The sequence below is a fragment of the Cucumis melo genome, chromosome 9 (assembly GCF_025177605.1).
Source record: "Cucumis melo cultivar AY chromosome 9, USDA_Cmelo_AY_1.0, whole genome shotgun sequence".
NCBI lineage: Eukaryota > Viridiplantae > Streptophyta > Magnoliopsida > Cucurbitales > Cucurbitaceae > Cucumis > Cucumis melo.
Genome location: NC_066865.1, coordinates 11,038,726 through 11,054,497, shown reverse-complemented (window position 1 = coordinate 11,054,497; position 15,772 = coordinate 11,038,726). Strand labels below are relative to the sequence as shown.

At 34.1% G+C, this 15,772-nt stretch overlaps 1 protein-coding gene and 1 long non-coding RNA gene across 3 annotated transcripts; both read right to left on the bottom strand.

Annotated features, from left to right (window-relative positions):
* Nucleotides 1-271: 271 nt before the first annotated feature.
* LOC103503401 (serine/threonine-protein kinase MPS1) lies at nucleotides 272-6,267 on the bottom strand. 2 transcript variants are annotated; one of them, XM_008467583.3, is made up of 6 exons: nucleotides 5,894-6,267; nucleotides 5,106-5,498; nucleotides 3,882-4,858; nucleotides 2,392-2,592; nucleotides 1,502-1,663; nucleotides 272-1,315 (listed from the first exon to the last, which is right to left on the bottom strand). In XM_008467583.3, exons 1-6 carry the CDS (start codon nucleotides 6,045-6,047, stop codon nucleotides 734-736), a joined length of 2,469 nt encoding a protein of 822 aa, XP_008465805.1. In that variant the 5' UTR covers nucleotides 6,048-6,267; the 3' UTR covers nucleotides 272-733. The 2 variants fall into 2 exon arrangements, with proteins under 2 accessions (XP_008465805.1, XP_008465806.1); XM_008467584.3 differs by having other exon boundaries at nucleotides 5,106-5,282.
* Nucleotides 6,268-9,117: 2,850 nt separating this feature from the next.
* On the bottom strand, nucleotides 9,118-10,064 carry LOC103503400 (uncharacterized). The gene is made up of 2 exons (XR_001764706.2): nucleotides 9,819-10,064; nucleotides 9,118-9,303 (listed from the first exon to the last, which is right to left on the bottom strand). It is a non-coding gene; the product is annotated as an uncharacterized LOC103503400 (long non-coding RNA).
* Nucleotides 10,065-15,772: the final 5,708 nt, after the last annotated feature.

The following is a 15,772-nucleotide window of genomic DNA, read 5'->3' as shown; positions in this document are numbered from 1 at the left end:
TTCACCATATAAACTAAAAAATATATACTAGTTTTAGCTATCATAAAAAAGTGAACACTCCTCGAAATATCTTCTAGTTTTGGGTTAGATATGCATGCCTAAGCAGATGGTGGTTTTCAATTCTTTAAGATCTCATTATTTCCAGCTGAAACGAACCAGATAATTTCTTTTCTTTGACATATGTAAGTTCGTTATGTTTTTATCATAGGTGGTTTTGTAAACATATAAAACAAAATCATCATTAGATCAAGAATCAAGAACAAGGCGAAAGTTGAAAGGAAGCACCCTCAATTTTGAACACAGATGAGTCAAGTCTCCTACGTAAAAATTATACAAATATATGGAATTCTGTTGCACTAACAGTTGGGATTTGCCTAATGCATGGTTTCTTTATGTGTTGAATCAATCTGGGAAGAAACATACATAGCAAGCGCTCGAACAAAACTACAAACAAATTTACAATCTCAAAGCCCAGACCACAGTTATTGCATATATATTGTACACTTTTGGCAAACATTACAGGTGTTGAAATTGATCATCCAGCTTCGAATAGGAAAATTTGATGCTCTAACGCGCCCGACTTGGAGAGGCAAAACCCAGCATCTACCAAGGAGTAGCCTCATATTCTATCAATCATCATTCATCAGCTACGGAAAAGTCAAATCCAGAATTTTCATGCCGAAGAAAGCTTGAAATCAATCATTCAATGAATGAGAAACAAAATTAGGACTTTTCACTTTTCATCTTTCTGCGTAGCCAGACTTTTGTGGAGCAGAAAATAGTCCTTTGACGTTTGGGAAAACAGCTCACTTTGATAATCTTTAGAAGTTATTAACAGAGATGTCATCGGCTGGACAGAGTTGAGGAGCAGTTGTCGAAGCTTGGGAAGCAGATGTGACGAAGCTTCGTGGTCGTTTTCACAAGATTCAGCAATAAGTTGCAGAAGTTTGGAACTCTGCTCTTGAGATACGGATAGGTGTGGGAACACTGGCGGTACAAGAAAAGGATGTTGAAGTAACTCAGGAATTCTCCACCTCTCATTGCGGTCCCATGCGAGGCACTTCTTCATAAGATCGAGAAGCCAATGGTTGCTAACGGGTTCATATTTAATCTCATGATTTGGATCTGTAATGACTTTGAACTTGGCCCAGAATGTCTTATACTCAGAGAAGGGGGTCCTTCCATAAACCATTTGATAAAGAATGCAGCCAAGGGACCAAATATCAGATGGTCGACCACACTTGATGGTGTTTCCATTTGCATCTTTCTCATTGCACATAAATGCCTCGGGTGACATGTAACTCAGCGTGCCCACCTGTGATACGGAAAAAATTCAAAATCCAAAGAGAACGAGGATGTAGTTTTGTTGTAACCGTTTTTTATTTATCTAATCAATAACAATGAACGCAACAAAAAGTGATACACCTAGAAATGTTAACGAGTTAGTTACATCAGCCATGTGTAAACAAAAGAGCAAGGGAGGGCATTAAACGATATTCACCTGTGAATCTCTTTGGATGTTGGTTGTATCACTCATTATGGCTTTTGCAATTCCAAAGTCAATTAGTTTTAAGGAGCCTTTGACAAGAAGAAAATTTGCTGGCTTCAAATCAGAGTGAACAATGCGTTCTTCGTGTATGGTGTTTACAGCTTGAAGAATTTGCTGCAACGTATAAAAACATTTTCAATGAAATAATTAATCTACAAGGAGAACGCATAAATGTTGTAAATGATGGAAACTAATGCAGCCTTGTTAAGTGGCAAAAAATATGCAGCAGTAAATAATTTCTCCAAAACGAGGTTACATACAGCTACAATGAGGATTCTTTAATTGCGAGCCCAATCAAAACAAGCACATGCATGAAATCTCATAACAAACAAAATTTATAACTACAAGTCTACAACCTACGGTACGCGCTTAGTCACAATGAATTCAAATTATTGAGCTTTAGAACCTCCCATGCTTGATTTGAAAATCTGGTTTGTCTGTGGAGGTATAGGGAATAATAAGCCGAGCAAAAGAACATGGATGATTGAACCTCTACCACAGCATGACGTGTCAATCCTTTTTATTTCCCACCACTAAATATTAACTGTACATTCATGTAATTTATGGAGCTTCGAAAAACTTTTTATTTTATTTTCCCAAGGAAAAAAGAATGTTACTCCCATTCTGAGTACAGTAGTAAAACAATTTTCTGAACAAGGGTACAAATATGACTCAACAGATGTCATACATCATGAAGAAGGTGCAAATTAACTGCCAAATGGAAACCATTATCTAGGAAGAAAAACTGTTCGTAAATGCTGTGGGGAAATAAAAATAATAACAAACGTTAATACACGTGCGATTATTGCTTTGCTAGATCCAAAAGGGGAAGAGGGGATCACCTGCCAATAGAATCGAAGCCAATTTTCATCTATTATCTGATTGGTGCCATCAATTTCCTTCCATTTCTGTGAGAGCATGTGAGCCAAATCAATTTCACCATATTCTAGCACCATGTATATATATCCGTCATCCTTAACCCTAGCATCTTTATTATTCGTGGAGCCATTCAGCACTTCCTGAAGTAAAGTCCTATCTGTTACCTAATAAAAGATAGATTCTTAGGTAATTATGAAGTCAATAAACATGAATGACTGATAAATATATCGCAGTTGAGGCACAGAAATTGATCAAACATCGATTCCATTTGAAGACATTTTGGTTAGTTTTCTAGTTTTTATGGGGCGGGTGTTTACTAAATTTTTTTTGTTTCTAATCTAGTTTACCAAAAAAGTTGTTAAATGCATTTTCATGTTTTAAAAACCAAAAACGAGAATTTTTTGCCCCATTTAGTTTTTGAAAATTAAGCCTACAAACAACTCTACCACCTCAAAGGAAGCATTTGGACGCTCGTAATGTAATGGATTTGTAGTGTAATATAATACAAAATTCATGTTATGATTGAGCGTTTTAGACTCGATCTATGATAGAAAGCTCATTTTGTTCCCACAATTTTCAAACTAACCCTCTTTTCCACCATTTTCATATTTCATGATCTTATTTCCGTTCTACTCTCAATTCCTCACGCATACCAACACCCTTTGGATTCTTAGTAATTCTGATTACATTCTAGCTCACCAAACAACTCCTAAAATTTCTTATTTTGTTGACTACTTTTTTCCCATGTTTTCAAAAACCAAAATGAACTTCGTAAACTAAAAAATGTAAGATTAGAATTTGGCTAAAAATTTCAACTCTTCTTCTACCCAAGAAACATGCAAAGAATTGTAAAAAATGTGAGAAAACAGATTCAATTTTCAAAAACAAAAAGATTACAAGCTAAGCCAATAGGCTCTAAAGTTTGATACACTTTGGAGATCCCATGGTTACGACCATCAGCTTACATACCCTAGCACAAGGGGCTTAAAAAACAATGATAAATGAATGAACTTAGCCATATCTTTCATTTCAGTACTTTTGCTCCCTTCAACACGTCCCTCTACTCAACTTAGTAACCTTCTCCGAACATACAGAAGGAAGAGTTTTTTTATTCCAATCCAAATGGGGACTTCAAAATTCCGTTTTTGTTTCCAGTTTAACCAAGATTTCGAAAGTGTTGTTGAAACTTGAAAGCTAAACAAGAAAAGATTTTAGCAAAACACATCTAGTTTTTAAAAATTAAAACTAAAAACGAAAAATATTCTAAGGTACTTTCACTATTAGATGCTATAAGAGGAAAAAAATAAAGTGTCTTCTATGGTTCTACTCATGGCTCGAAAGACTGAGCATCCACTGAGATAGTAAAATGATCAACACTCAAACATTGAAAACTAAGAGATGTAAATAAGAATGCAAAGACATGCATAAAAGATATCAAGATGAAGATACATACCTCATAATCTACAAGTTGTATAATGTTGTTCTTCCCTTTCAACTTATTTAAATACACAATCTCCTGACAGAACCCATAAGCAGTGGCATAGTCACGACCTTTAAGTTTAATTTTTTTAAGTGCATATATCGTGCAATCTGATGAGATAACTTTGTGAACCTCACTGCTTCCTCCACTGCCTATCTTGCCAAGTCTTTGATACAGTTTTCCATTAACCTTAAAAAACATGTCTGGATCATAATTCCTTTTACGATTTGTTGAAGCACTCTTCCCACTTGCCACTTTGTCTAGTTTATCTGAACCAGAGGGATTCAAATTCACATCAGAAACTGACTTTTTGGGTACTTGTGCCTTCGATTTTGTATCAATGCCATTCCCGATTGCACATGTTCCTTCATATGACTTATCAATGTGCTGGAAAGAGTGTTTGGAAATATCACTTTCTCCTCCTAACTGTTCCCCGTGCTCCTTAGAGATGTCATAATGACTTATAACTTTTTCAGTATTAGCAGTAAGGCCCGGAGCATGTATGGCATCATTGCCTTTCCCATTCTTGACCTCACCACTAGTGTCCCTTGGAGAAATCCCAGATGTTGGCAACACGCTTCTTTTAGCTTCATGTTGAATATTCACATTAAACTCGCTCAAAGGTTCAGTAGAAATTTTACCACCACTTTCATGATGCAAATGAGAGCAATAAGTTGTTGAATTAAGCATAGCCACTGAACTTGAGTGAACAGACGTGGTGGTAGGACAAGGTGGACCAAATGAAGGTTGACTAATTGGTTGATTCAAAAAATCTTCAAATCGCTTGAGTTGATCTTCCACAGCGGGTGTTCTTTGTGCCATCATTGAAATCCCACCATTGCTTTTCATATCAGACTCTGTGTTTGGATTCGGAAAACTTCCGTGTTTAGATTCATCATGATTGATTACACTAGATGCTTCTCCTTGGTTGCCGGCTGTCCATTCCATCTCTGTCAACAACGCAAGTGAACCCATATGAGATGATAAGTTTTCCAATCCACTGGCCATTAGATCATGGGCCCCTACAAGTGGAAATTGAATGACATGCATTCCCAAACTTGGTACAAAACAAGTGAACTATTACAACATAAGAGCCTAATTCAAAAAGGCTAGAAATTTCACAAGACGTGCTTGTCCAATATTATTGAAGTGAGGGTAGGATATCTGAACAAGAAAATAGAAGACACCAGTATTTACCCTGAGATATCTTGTTGGTTTTAACAGAAAACCGAACCATTTTCTGACCATTAACTTGCTGGGATCCGGTATTTAAAGCGGATGATGTGCTCCTTGATTGACAACCAGCACCACGTACAAGTTCATCTCTGTGGATATCTGGTGCGGAACTTCCATCAAAACTTTTCGTCATCAGGCCTGAAATGGAAGGTCGTGTTATTGATTCATCTTGAGATTCTCCAATAATAGTCATTGTGCTCTTCGTCTGTTCAATCAAATCCTTCACTACATGATCTTGACTCAATGAAAGTTCCGTTTCAGGCTCCTCAACACTTTCTGAACGAGGGTTCCTTGACACCCCTCTTTGAGGAACTAGCAAGCGCCTGGGTCTTATACTATTCGATTGCGTCACACCTGAAATTTCTTATAATGTGATTGTGATAAAAGTAATTTGGATCGACTAACAGCCATTAAACTAAAATCATTGCCTGAGATCTAATACAAAATTTCTTGAAGCTACACAGATTCAAATTCTTCCTCAGGAGTTGATGCATATTCTTAAAGCTAAGAGAAACAAGGCATTCCTGGCTAATCCCATAGAGCAATCCCGAAACTGAATAGTAGAATAGATGATTTTTCGAGCTTCCTTACAATATTTGGGAAATAGCTACTGTTTCCCCCTAACAGAAGCAAATAATATATGATAGAGAAGAAAAAATTATTGTTACAGTAGCACCAAATTAAGAGAACATAGCCAATTATCACCTATTGAAACAAATGAAATTATTATTAAACACAGAAATAGTTACCGAGTGGTCGATGGCGCTTGAAGGCGGCCTGAACATGTCGAAGGAAGCCCGGCGATGAGGAGGAGGAAGAAGAGGATGTAGTTTCGGGGTTGCTCTGACGGGTGAGTTTCTTGTCAAGTGCGAACTGGGCCGGAAGGTTAGCCTCCCTGTCCATGGTCGGCACCGAACGGCATTTCTGGAAGGGAAAAAGAGAGGAACGATGAGGGAAGTGTTCTAATAAAAGATAATTTGGGTTCGAACCATCTGGATCCAGAGGCTAGAGTGATTTAGAGAAGGGAAATCAGTGGAAGTCGCCATTGTTGTTTGCGAAGAACTGTGAGAGAGCAGGAGTGAGAGGGAAAAAGTGATTTTTGAAAGGATCGGTTTGTATGGAGTTCGACCTCTCCGCTGGGGGAGCGTTTTTGAAATCGTATTCAAACTGCAGGGCTTTTTTTGTTAGGCCCATATTCTTCCTGACTAGTGGCATAAAGCCCGTCAATGACTTGAATCATACTTGGGCTTCTCTTAGCTCCGATGGGCTTTTTGCAACTCCCGCAACAAAAATAGCAACTTCACGGAGTATTGGAAATATAATTATATATTATAAATAGCAACTTCACGGAGTATTGGAAATATAATTATATATTATAAAGGTAGAGGTACTTATGTTACCATTTTTCATTTAGGTTACCATTTTTCATATAACTCTCATTTCATAATGTAATATTTATCACATTGAATTCTATAATGTAACTTATATTATGATATGTTGGTGTTTTCATAAGATACACCATAATTGAGTTCAATTGTTATCTACTTCCCCTCTTCTCTATTCTTTTCATTGTGTTATTTCTTTGTTTTGATTTCGTAACATATTATGAGCACAATTTTCTACAATTTGATTATTTCCAAAAGGTAGGCTATAATTTTTTTTTTTGTGAACATTGCATGAAATATTCCAATGACACATTATGCATGGTTTAAATATTTGAGAATGTAATATTTTATATCTATTGACATGTTGTAATTTTACATACTATGTTTACAAAATTATTGTCGGTTGAAAATAAATTGTCAGTTCATAATAAGATAACGGTTTGGTTCATCTTTCTTTATAATTCATGAGATTGTTTATGTTTAGGATCTCTAATAAGTTTATGGTTTGCATGATTGTTTAGGTTTGATTCTTATTTTATTTCTTTTACGATCATTGTATAGTTTATGGGTTTTTTTTATGATTTATGTTTATAATTTAATTGTCTATTTTCTATTAATATAAGTTCTATAATTGTTTTATGATCTACATGTTGTTGATTTTCTTTAACGTGTTATGTATAAGTATGTTGTAAAATTAATATTTCTTTTTTAAATGATCATTACTTGATAATTTAATTGGTGTGTATAGTTGTTAATTTGTTATGATATGCATATATATAATTTTTGTTTAACTTTAAATATTGTGCATTAACATGTATATTTTGAACTATTATATCTTGGTCTTGTTGAATAATTTTGTATCAGGTGCATAATATGATAGTACATTGTTTTAGAATGCATGTTTAACATTTTTATTACATTTCTAATATAAGTAAATTTGATACAATTAAAGAAATAAAAATTGTATCAAATGAAGAAGTTGAAAGTTATTTGGATAACTCAAGAGTCATAAAAATAAATGTTTAAGGAATTAAGTATTTATTTAATGTTTGTTTTTATGTATTATAGTAGTTGAAAGGTATAAAATTAAATGTTGTGACCTTTCATTTAATATTTTCATTAGTATAAATAGGGTCGTAATTTCTGCATTTCAAATATAAGATTTAGGATGAATGAAATCTGAAAATTCTAAAATATAGAATTTTGTTCTTGTGTGTTCTTGTGATAGAATACACAAAATTTTTGGAGCATTCAGGTGAGAATTTATCTGTCTTGCTTGTGGAGTGCAAAGATCAAGGGTTGATGAGAGTTTCAAAACTTTGTTCAATCCTTGGTTTCTTAGATCACCTAAGTAACTTGAATCCAGTTTATCTTAGGGGTTGAAAATCAAATTGATTTTGGGGCTGTTGAGGTTGAGTTCTTTGGGTCTTGTTCTTCAACATGGTTCTTAGATCCAATGCTCAGGGGTTTCTTATCAAAATTTCTTTGTTATGGTTTTACCGTGACAAGTCTTACCAAATTAGAATTTCTAGTTCTTGATATCATTGGTGATAATTATTTATCATGGATGTTTGATGCTAATATTCATTTAGATGTCATGAATCTTAGAGAAACGATTAAAGAAGAAAATAAGAGTTCAAGTTAAGAAAATGCGAAAACCATGATTTTCCTTCGATAATCATTCATGAGGCACTAGATGAAATCTGGCCTTTAATGTCGATTGGCAACAAACATATTTGCTAGTGTTATTAAAGACTTTTAATGTCAGTTGGGCTTTGCTGTCGATTTAAAAACGACATTAAAAGCCTCTTTAATGTCGGTTTAAAACCAACATTAAAGGCGTTTAATTTCGATTTGGTTTTCAACCGACATATTTGATAGTGTTATTGAAGCCCTTTAATGTTGGTTGGACTTTGATGTCGTTTTAAAACTGACATGAAAGAGGCAAACAATGTCAGTTTGTAACCGACATTATAGATCCCCAATAATATAAGTTTAAAACCGAGATTAAAACCTTGTTTTGGGTTCATTTTTACAAATTTATTTTTATTTAATTGTTGCATTATTGTTCATTTTTTATAAACCGACGTTGGCCATGTAAATAAATATTTTTTCTCACTCCACCAATTCAATAAAATTAATATTATTTAAGAAACTATAATGAACTCTACATGAGGTATAAAGATTTTACGAGAGGGTAAAAGAGAGTTTAATATAAACAAAATGTGTATAAAGATTAAAAGGCAGGTTTATGATACTCTTTTAGGGAGATTAACAAGTGCAACAACAACATCATCAACATCAATCTCTTCCAGGAAGTCACCCTTTGATATGGTATTTAGCTCCACATGCCTGAAAGTTTGTAGATTTCAATAATCAACAATCTTTCTTTAGTTACAATACAGCATCTATAAGAGGATGGTCTCATTGTTAATCAGACATAAATACAATGATCCCCAGGTTCAAGGGATCTAAATCATCCTCCCACTTACATTATCCAAGGTTCAAAGAGAAAACATTGAAAAAAAGGGTCACTTTCTAAATTCTCACTCAAATTAGATCCATAAAAAAAAAAAACTTTGAATTACCTCAAACAGCATTTCCGGGAGCTCGACCATTGAAGTTTTTGGATCTTTTTCATACCTCTCCACCCAACGCTTAACAACTTGAGGAATAAATTTGCCAATGAGGAAGGTGTAATATGTTTTCTTCATTTTCCCATATCTCACTGTCTTTTTTACAATTGAGTCACTCCATGAAGTTGTTCCATTCATCTAGAAAGAAGGCAAATGTTCGTGAGATAAGTCACCCAAAAATCACTTATAAAAGAACCAAGAGATATTTTTGTCGTTTCCATATATCAGTCACCTGGATAGATTTTCTGCAAATAATATATGATGGAGACACCATCCTCATTTTCCATCTCAAGATCAGTTTTAGAATACAGTCTCCTCACTATAGTATGGGGTCATAACACTGAACAACCCAAAAATATTCATCTCAAGGTCAATTTTAGAATAGACAAGCCATTTCACTGTGTTTTGAAGACATAATGCAGTCGACAACCCAAGAATCAAGAATTCCAAACACAAAATTGCAGACATAAGGAAACAAATTTGAGCAAACATGTTACTTAGAACCTGTAACAAATTTGAGCAAAGAAATCGACAACGAGACTAGACAAAAGATTAAAGCTTCAAAAAATATGTAAATAAAAATATGTAACAAATTAAATAGGTTTTTGTAAAGTAAGCCTAAGAAAAGCACGACACAAATAAAATCATCTTACATCTTTTCTAGAACAGTGCCTTTTGTATGGGAAGATTTAGCAAAAGGCTTCTTCCACTCGTTTCCAAGATGGGATTTCTTGTATGCTTTGTCAGCCTACCTTTGTTTTCTACAGTGGGATTTCAAACTTGCGACCCGCTCCCATTCCTCGTGTTTTCCTACATCAAAACATAATACATAAAACATGAACTAATTTTACATCTCAAATGTCACAATTAACCTGTGAGATCCAAAGTCAAACTACAGACAAAACCTCCACTAAATGTCTAGAGACCATTGACAATGTTGAAATTGTTGAAAACTAACCCACTAAAGAGGAACTAAGAGACTTAAACTATTACTCAAACACTAAACAAAAGCCCAGAATTCTTGGGGATAACAAAAATTCATTATTGAAAAATAATAGTAGTAAATAAGAGGTGTTAGGAAATTTTAAAATAAACATAGGAGACCAAAATAATTGAACAACCTAACCAATAAAAATGAGGACCAAAATAATTCACGAAATCAGCTCAGTTTATCCCAAGGAAATCCACTTACACTGCCAGTAAGTGGGGTCAGTTATATATGACCGAGATAGTGAGACTACATGGAGTGCCTATATCTATCGTTTCTGACAAAGATGCCCAATTCACATCGAAGTTCTAGAAAGGACTTCAGGGAGTTGGGACTCTCATTTGCATTTGATGGAGTTCGCCTATAATAATAGTTATCAAGCTACCATTGGCATGACACCATTTGAGGCTCTGTATGGTAGGTGTTGTAGATCTCCTGTATGTTGGGGCGAGGTTGGTGAGCAGAGAATGTTAGGCCATGAGTTAGTTCAGACTACCAACGTAGCCATACAGAAGACTAGAGCTCGTATGTTGACAGCACAGAGCAGACAGAAGAGTTATGTCGATGAACGACGTAAAGATCTCAAGTTTGATGTGAGAGACATGGTTTTTCTGAAGCCTAATGAAGGGTGTTCTGAGGTTCGAGAAGAAGGGGAAGCTAAATCCACGTTTCGTAGGGCCATTTGAGATACTTGAGCGTATTGGCTCCGTAGCTTACCGCTTGGCGTTACCCCCATCGTTTTCTGCAGTTCATGATGTGTTCCATGTCTCTATGCTGAGGAAGTATGTAGCAGATCCGACGCATGTAGTTGACTTTGAACCTTTGCGAATTAATGAGAACTTGAGCTACGAGGAGCAACTTGTCGAGATTTTGGCAAAAGAGGTCAAGATGCTCCGTAATCGAGGAATTGCACTCGTCAAAGTTTTTTGGCGAAACCACGGAGTTGAAGAAGCCACTTGGGAGAGAGAGGATGACATGAGAGCCCAGTACCCTGAGCTGTTCGAGGATTAAAACTTTCGAGGATGAAAGTTTTTCAAAGGAGGGAAGATTGTAATGCCCCAAGTTAAGATAATTTATTTTAATTATCTTAAGTTTAATTTTAATTAGTGTTGGAATTAATTTGGGTGCTAATGGAATTTTGATTAAAGTTGTTTGTTTAATGAGATTTGTATTTGGGAGAAATTTGATAAATTATATATGTGATTATGTAATTAATTAACTTTGAAGTTGGAATAATTATATTATGTAGATAATATGGTTATGTAAGGATATTTGTTTTGGAGAAAGATATTTTGTGGAGAGATAGAAATAAATTTAAAATAATAATTATATAATGGAAAATATAATTATTATTTAGTAAAAGATAATTACGATATTTTATTTGGAGAAAGATCGATGTGGTTGGTGGAATCATTGGTTTAAAAAGGGAGATTTGATGGGTTTTAAATGAAGAGAGAGATATTTGGAAAAGGAAAAGGAATAATAATAATGATATTATTATTATTATAAATAGACCCTCATTCTACATGCTCCATTAATTCATCTTCTTCATCACACCCCAAAACCCTAATCCCAAACTTTTCAAATCCTAAATACAAGATCCGCCGCTGCCATTGATAGCCACCTTCTCGCCGGTCACTGTCCTCTGCCGCAAGCCGCCACCACTGTCGTGCAGTCGTTGCGTGCCACTTCTGTAAGTCGAGCCGTCTGTGTGAACCCAAGCGCCATCATCCATCCGAACTGCCGTGCCCCTTCGTCTGAAAGCTGTCGTCGATCGTCAGCCGCCGTCTTTAGCCGATTTCCTTCGTCCGCCATCGATCCGTGCAACCCGAGTCGGTTCGCCTTCAATCCGACCCGTGTGAGTCCGCCCGTGCCAACCACCCGTGTGGATCCGAGTCGCACGCAACCCCAGCCGAGCCACCCTTGTGCGTGCGAGTCGCCCTACGCGTGTGAGCCACTACCCGAGCCGCGTTTCTACCTTATAGCTGAGCCGCCTAGCTGTTTCCCCTATTTTTCAAGTCGTTTGAGCCGCCAAGCCAATTTTTGGTCCTTTTCTCACCTATTTTTGGTAAGTTTTGTCTGGGTTTTGGTTGTTTCCCAACAAAGATCAATTTTAAACCTTAAATAATTTAATTATGGATTTAATCGAATTATTTTCATGATAAGTCAATTGGGGGTTGAATTGAAGAATTTTTTTCAAACCAAGGATAAATTTGGAATTATCTTCAACTTTGGGTAAGTTGAGATAATTGGAATTGGACCCTAGGCAATTAATAATTAATTTATTAATTTTAGTTATTGGGTTCATTTGTGCTTAGGGCTTGACTGTTGGGAAGCTTGATCGTGACTGTTAGGATAATTTTGTTGTGAGCTAATCTCCAAGTAAGAGATTCTACTACTAGACCTCCAACTAAAATTAAGAGACCACATGTATTTTATGGTTATGCTTGGATGATAGCTAAATTGCATAACTCAGTGTTATTGATGATGACTGACTTTGTATTGATGATTGATGTCGATCGTGAATTGATGTTATGTTATGACTAGCAGTATGTTGATGAGGATGACTGTGTTATGTTCATGTTTACGATTTTGTTAAGTATGCTATGATTGTTATGATATGTCATGTTTATAAAAATGTTATGAAATGTTACATGCTACGGATAGGGTGTGCTGTTAGCTTTTCTATTAGAGTCGTACCCACATCGGTATCCCTCGGGATCACCACCTTTTTATGACTACGTAGCCCGACGGGGTCACCAGTCCAGTATGACATTGACATTGACATAGACATGATTATAAGTGATTCGACGGGGTCACTCACAGCTCAATTGGCTTAGTGTTTCTTTTGGGTACACTAAAGACTAGTTTGTCCTAAGTGTTCCTTTGGGTTCACCAAAGACCAGATATGTTCCTACGGGATCACAGATTGCACGTGTTCGGGAACGTGCCAGTTCAGGGGTACCACTTTATAGGACTCTAATAGAAAGTTAACAGGCACCTAGCAGAACTAGTAGTGAGTCACTTATTGAGTATATTTTTATACTCACTCTTTCTTGTTTAAATTTTTCAGGCGGAGGTAGAGGTAAGGGCAAAGGCAAGTTGGCGATTGACAAGAAGTGACCATGACGAGTCATAGGGATCATTTTGCTTTCGTTTTATGTCATTGTTCGGATTCCAGTATTTGCATTTTTATTTTATTCTTTTATTTCTATTTTATTTCTTTAAAACTAGATAGGGCCCGAGTTAGGATTTTACTTTTAGGATTATTTCTATATACATTTGTTTATGCTATTCATGAAAAATTCGAGGTTTTATTTCATTTTCTATTTTAAATTTATAAATTTTATTTATCTTTTAAATTAGTAACGACTTTTGCTTAGTATAAGAAGTCAGGTCGTTACATACGAGCCGTAAATAGTTTGCAGTTTTATTACATTTATGTAAGTTTCCCTTTTTTCTATTTATGAGAATTTCCATTTTTTAGGACTATTGAACTTGTTTTTTATAAGAAAAATAATGCAATTTAAGAATAGTTGGTACATTAGATTTGATATTTCTAAGCAACTTAATCATACAATTGTTAAAATAAAATTTAAAAATGGTCACAAAGAAGGAGAAGAATGTGTTAAAACAAAGTTATTATAATTTTAATCATATGCATGAAAATTGTGTATGAAAGAAATATGCTTTGCTTGTAAGTTAGGAATATAATGAATAATTACTGATTTTTGTAAACATTTAGGGTTGCAATATGATGCTGAATGTGTAGACATAAAATTGCTCCAAAAACTCTTTTTGGATATGGAAGCTTCACCTTACTTTGTGGGGCTTTTACAACAAGGAATCACATTCTTTCTATTTTGAATTGAAATTTTGTAAAGTGATTTATCAAATATATATAAATGTGTATATATATATATATATTGCAAAGTGCACCCCTTTTTCTAACGGACATATGCCATTTTTAAGCCTATTGTCAACATAACACTCGATTGATAAAATTTTTTGTCATCTTTTCCATAGTTTTACAGGTTTCAATTTCTCCTAAACAAATAATAATAATAAATATATAAATAAATAAAAGAACATATACATTTTTTTTCATAGATTTTGGGTCTAGTTTTTATCTGGTCTCTGGATTTCAAAATGTTATACATTTATACTCCATTTGGTACTTATTTGGTTTTTGTTTTTGTTTTTTTTTTAAATTAAACCTATAAACACTATTTCAACTTCTAAATTTATCTTTTGTTATCTGCTTTTTATTAATGGTTTAAAAAACCAAACCAAAATTTGAAAACTTAAAAAAAAAAAGTAATTTTCAAAACCTTTTAAATTTTGTAAAAAAATCAACTACTATACTTCAAAAAGATGCAAATTATTATAAGAAACGAGAAAAAAATAAGCTTAGTTTTCAAAAATCAAAAAACAAAATACGAAATGATTAACAAATGATGCCTTAGTCTTTAAGTTTTGAGTTTAACTTCAATTTAGTTCTTAAATTCAAAATGTTATAACTTTATCGTTAAGATTTGAGTTTCGTTTCATTTAGTTTCTATGTTTTAAAAATTTTACATCTTTAACCTTAATTTTTTTATTAAATACAGATTTTCCATCTTTAGCATTAACAACTTTTAATATTTAAGATAATTATAGGGGTCTTTTAAAAATATAAAAAAGCGACAAAATATTTACACTGTATATAACAATTTCAAAAACGGAAAAAGCCTAAAGGCCCACCATGTAAAATACCAAAAATGCCCGTCAACCACGCCGCCAATAACGCGTGCGTAATATATTTGCGATCACTTAGATATGATTATAATTTATATGCGATCGTTTAGATATGACTATAAGGCGATCGTTTAGATATGGTTCAATATATACGCGATTATTTAGATATGCTTCAATATATACGCTATTGTTTAGATATGATTATAATTTATACGCGATCGTTTAGATATGACTACAAGACGATTGTTTAGATATGGTTATAATTTATACGCGATCGTTTAGATATGGCTACAAGGCAACCGTTTAGATATGGTTATAATTTATACGCGATTGTTTATTATATGACTATAATTTATACGCGGTCGTTTAGATATGATTACAATTTATCTTTTTAATTCTATCATTTAATTTTGTTACACGATCGTTTAGATTTTAGGACTCAAATCTAAATGATTTTTTTAAAAAAATTGGTATACGATTTTTTTTAATTCTTTTGGTACATGATCGTTTAGATTTCTTTACACGATCGTTTAGATTTATTTACACTATCGTTTACTTTTTTTACACGATCGTTTACATTTGGCTATTGAAATCCAAATATTTTTTTTCAAGATTTTTTATACACGATCTTTTATTTTCTAAACGATTGTCTACATTTGACTATTCCAATCTAAATGATTTTTTTTCAAGATTCTTTATACACAATCTTTTTTTTTTACACGATCGTTTACATTTAGCTACTTCAATTTAAATGATTTTTTTCAAGATTCTTTGTTTTATGCACAGTCGTTTAGATTTGGAACGCGTTAAAAAAAAAGACGATGGAAAGATTAAACGATGTAAAAAAGAATCAGAAAAGAAGAAGATGTAAATATTAAACGA